General features: G+C 39.6%; 1 protein-coding gene across 14 annotated transcripts in view; it reads left to right on the forward strand.

The window, feature by feature from the left end:
- LOC144978448 (1-phosphatidylinositol 4,5-bisphosphate phosphodiesterase delta-4-like) overlaps positions 1 to 5000 on the forward strand; it is a 162803-nt gene that overhangs the window by 144025 nt on the left and 13778 nt on the right. For all 14 annotated transcript variants that reach the window (XM_078924524.1, XM_078924525.1, XM_078924523.1 and 11 more), the window contains 4 exons: positions 587 to 663; positions 2274 to 2484; positions 2916 to 3095; positions 4692 to 4799. In XM_078924524.1, the coding sequence (XP_078780650.1) occupies positions 587 to 663; positions 2274 to 2484; positions 2916 to 3095; positions 4692 to 4799 (576 nt within the window). The remainder of the gene's footprint in view (positions 1 to 586; positions 664 to 2273; positions 2485 to 2915; positions 3096 to 4691; positions 4800 to 5000) is intronic.

The following is a 5000-nucleotide window of genomic DNA, read 5'->3' on the forward strand; positions in this document are numbered from 1 at the left end:
CAAAAATTGACAGTTACAAGATTCTTGAGAATAGGTGCACTACCGTATCAATTCGGTATCTAACATGTTGGAATGGACTAGATGATGAAAATTGGGTTTTAAGTCAAAATGTGGTATAAGAAACAAGCAATTATTTTTTTAAAACTTTAGTTTTTATATAGAGCAATATCTACTTAACGTGCTCAACGCTATTTACAAGGAGTCCCTAGCCAGCAGCAATTTAACATGTAGGACGAGACGTGACGCCTGTTAGGCGATATTACATTTCTTTCCGACAGATACAAAGCTGTAAACGGCCAGATACTCAGTTTCCATCTGAATACAGTGAGAGAATGTGAGAAAAGAACCTTTTCCAAAGACTCAACCATGCGTCCCTCGGAGAGAGACTCGAACCCAGGACCTTCCGATCCGAAGGCGAGTGTCAAACCACACAATACCACATAGCCGCACAAAACTCCAATTCCCTCACGAGAGACATTAATGACTTATTATTTTATTAGTTCGGCTTAAAAGCATCAGGTTTACCTAGAGAGAATACCGTTTTTAGACGATTGGTCACATAACGAATCCTTAACGCTGTAACAAGACAAACTGTGGGTCCCTGATACAGACGTCATTGCAACTCCGTCTCCAGAGGAATTGAGAAACAAAATCATAATTAAGGTAAGCCATATGTATAGATAGTATGCGCTTGGCTAAGAAGCTCATAAAATTGCCATCCGGAAGTATAACGGACCAACACAAAAACTGTGTGCATTCATGAACGTTTATAGGCAGGTTAATAAAGTTTGGTGAGAATCACTCATAAACGCGGATGGCAAAAAACAATAGCAAAGACCTGAGTGACGTCAGCTTCGAACTATCTATAGATCCCGATAGCTCGATTGTTGTTAGAATCTCGATTCTCAGTAAAAATTGAGCTTTACATGGGAACTCAAGCTGATAGCAACCCATTTGTTACATATTATGACACATGACGACAGTAAGGCCCAATCATAAATTTTCATTCGACAAAGACCACGCTGTTACAGACCTGGTACTTATTTTACAGCTGAGTACGGTGAAAGAATGTGAGTTTTAAAAAAAACGTTTTCCAATGACTCAACTTTGCGTTGCCATCAACCGGACTTGAAGAAGATACCTATAGTTGAGAAATCATAGAGTCTGGGCGGGGTTCCTGACCCCCATAGTGGGCAGGGGGGTACATACTGTATCTTCTATCCCCTTATATCTGTTTTCCAACATGCTTTCTATCTTTGTCTTGGAATGAGATTACTTGGTTTTGTCCTGGTCCTGGCCGGATCCCCTGGCTGAGAGGGAAACAGTTGAATGTATTATGGTTAGTTTTGGGAAATGATATTTTTTTTTCATTGTAAATCATCTCTCTGTTATGCACTGTATTATGCTTTCTTTATATTATATATGATTTGTAAAACATTTGAGTGTGTTCCTCTTAGCGGGGACCTGTGCTTGTGTCTGGATGAGACTTTTAGTGATCTCAAACTAAGTACTTTGATAGAGTGCTTTTGGAATCTACACCCGTTTCTTATTTGAACCAATTCCCCTTTGTCTTCCCGTTTCATGGATGCTTTATTGTAATTCTAGAACTTTTTATATCCCATTTTCTTCCTTTTTACTGGCGGTGATATGACCTTAATGTGTTGCAAGCGTCGTAAAACCCTTAAAAACAAAACAAAACAAACCATAGAGTACAACGTGTGATGACTTTGAAAAATGCATAAACTTTTTAATTTTTTAATGCAAAAGCAAGAGAGGATTTTTATGGCCCGGTACCAGACCTCTGTAGATTAATCTTTATGGGACAACGACGTTTATTCACTAACTTGACATTCAAACGTACAAGGGGGAGGGAAGAGAGAGAGAGAGAGAGAGAGAGAGAGAGAGAGAGAGAGAGAGAGAGAGAGAGGAACGAAGTAGGGGTTGTTTGTATAACTCTCATTAAAAAATAACAGTGTGAAATTGAATGTAAGCTTCAATTTAATATACGAAAACAGATTTTTTTAAATGGACGTTTCGGGTTTCCCCTTTATCAACAAAACAGGATGAATGAAACACTACAAACGAATGAGATGAATCTTAACAACGCCACTACCACATTATCTAATTCGTCTGTAGTGTTTCAGTCCATTTTTATCTGTTTTCGTATATTAAATTGAAGCTTACATTCATTTTCACATTGTTATTTATTTCTTCGAGCTTCGAGCAGCAACATTTACATAACTCTCATTAACAAACCAAACTTTGTATTTCAGGGTAAGCGTCTCCCTAAAGCTCAAACTGAAGATGACCAGGACGTAAGCGACGAAGATGAAGCTGCAGATGTTCCGCAGGATGCCGTTGATCAAGCCGATAACAAGAAGAGCAGCGGGTCTCACAAGAAGATAAAACTGAACCCTGCTTTAAGTGCCATTACCACCATGCAGAGTGTTGCACACAAGTCCGTAGAATCGTCTCCTGATGCCAGTAAGTATAATTTTACCGTTGTTTGATTTGTGGTAATGTTGTAATAAGGCAACTGATGGGGTGTGTTGGCTGCTGTTTTCTCTGATTATGACTATAATTGTCTGTTATTACGACATTTTTTTCTGTGATTGTGAGTTTTCTGAGAGGTGACACTTTTTATCTGATTGTAACTTTTCTCATACAGTGAAATCCCGATAAAGCCAACACCTCCCGAACAGAAAGATTGGTTGACTTTAAGCAAGGTTGACTTTATCCATTATCAATGGTACACACGTCGATAAAGAGTAGAAAATTTGAGGGCAACAAGAAGTGTTTACTTTATGCAGAAGTTGACTTTAAGATTGTTGACTGTATGCGGATTCCACTGTACTTTGCTTTCACGGTGATATCTTATGAGTAAAAACATCTACATCTTTATTTTTGTTTTTCAGACAAGTTTTTCAGTGTCATATCCCTGGGAGAGAATAAAGTGGAGAAGATGATAAAGGATAACTTAGCCCAGCTGAACGCAGTGACTCACCACACACTTATCCGTACTTACCCAGCAGGAACGAGAACTGACTCCAGTAACTACAACCCTGTGCCCGAATGGAATGCTGGATGCCAAGTTGGTGAGATAGATGTGATGAATTATTGTGACCCACCTTCTCAGTCTGGTATTATGTTTTGGGGTACATATGGACTATCATTTTTTCTCTAGAGGTTATTGTGGAGGACAGATATGGTTGGAGGGACATGATCGCCGATGTCTGCAACAGGCCTGGCACTTGATGATGATGAGTGTGGAGGGTAAAAGAGGGAGAGGGGGGCCAAGAAGACATCAGCGAATGGATGAATAAGCTACTGACTCAATGCGGAAGGATGGCGCAGGACAGAATCTTGTTTCGGTTGGCAAGTTGCGGAGGCCATGTCCAGGAGGGATAAGCCATGATGATGACGTTGCCGATAACATGGACAACATCGGTGATTCCTGTTGTCATCAGACATTTGTTTGACGGATTACCTATACCATTCCTCTATGGAGTGCATCTCGCAATGCCGCGCGTAAGGCGGAAGGGCGTAAAAAAAAGTAACTTTGTGGTCTTGTGGTATTGTGGTATGATACTCTCTCTCGGACCGGAAGGTCCAGGTTTCGATTCCTGCTCTGATTGACGCATAGTTGAGTCTTTGGAAAAGACCCTTTACTCACATTCTCTCTTCATCAGGTGTTAAATGAGTACCTGGCCGGGAAAAGAATCTAATATCGCCTAACTTGAACTTGACGCGTCCTGCATGTGTTAAATGTTGTTGCTGGCGATGGACCTCTTGTAAGACGCTGTGAACACGTTTAGTGGAAATCTTTGCTGTTTCGGAAATGCCCTAGTTTGTTTTTGCTTTTTTGTCTTTTTTTTTTTCTTTGGGGGTGGGGGGGGGTGTCCAATTGCTGAAAATTACATTTAAACATGCCCTGATCATAATATGACTCTCTCTTCTCTCTTTGAGAAATTATATTTATTTTTTCGTATTAGATTTAATAAACCTAACCCAAGCCTCATATTTTTAACTATATAAATTGAATTTGTCAGGATCTTGATTACCCCGACATACTTAATACTGTTTTAGGCGTTGAGTCACATTAAAATTGATTGCATTCATGTTTTTGGAATCCTGGACGTGTTCCCAATTGTTGCACAATCTTGCCTGTCCAGTGCATGACTGGAACAAATTTTGATTATAGACCTACAAATATACACATGTAGATGGCTACCCTTACGACAGCACAGCACGCTAATCTATCGAAAAATATTGAAATTTTGTTAGGTCTAAAATTCCTAACTACTCCGTCAGATCTGGATTGATATAATATGGTTATAACCGTAAGATGTTGCTGAATTTTACCCAAGTGTCTCCAGTAAAAAAGAGATAGACCACTATGCTTTGTTTTCTATTTGAAATGTTGTAAAAAAATCTCCCGCCCCTTCCCCCATTCCCTGCATAGCAGCTCATTGATAAAAATGAGTTTTAGAACAATCCAATAGAAAAAAAAAAGGAAAGAAAGAGAAGAAAAATGTCCGTAATTATCTGTAATGATTATCATAGAATTGTTGTATTGTTGAGTATTTTTTAAAAAAAGGAACAACCATGTTGGCTCAGTTGCGCTGTGTTTTGTCTTGTTACAAAGTCAAGCAGAATATGACAATGAGTATGAGAGTTCTTTTTTTTTTCAGTTGCCCTTAATTACCAGACAAGCGGAGAGTGTATGCAGTTGAATCATGGAAAATTCTTAGACAATGGCAAATGTGGATATCTTCTCAAGCCTTACTTCCTTATGTCAGGTATGTTATTCATTTATTATCAATAATCAAAACAGCGGCTCAGCGGTACGGTCTTTGCTTCGTACCCAAAAGGTAACGAGTTCGATCACCCGCTGCTGCGTTGTGTGGCCTTGAGCAAGTCACCTAGCCCTAGCTCACTTTGCGGCGCTGCACTGCGGCTAACGCCTGGGTTATTCCAGTCTTCCCTTGGAATAGACCCTT

The sequence above is a fragment of the Berghia stephanieae genome, chromosome 8 (genome assembly GCF_034508935.2).
Source record: "Berghia stephanieae isolate SIO BIC M18660-M18661 chromosome 8, UCSD_Bste_1.3, whole genome shotgun sequence".
Classification (NCBI taxonomy): domain Eukaryota; kingdom Metazoa; phylum Mollusca; class Gastropoda; order Nudibranchia; family Aeolidiidae; genus Berghia; species Berghia stephanieae.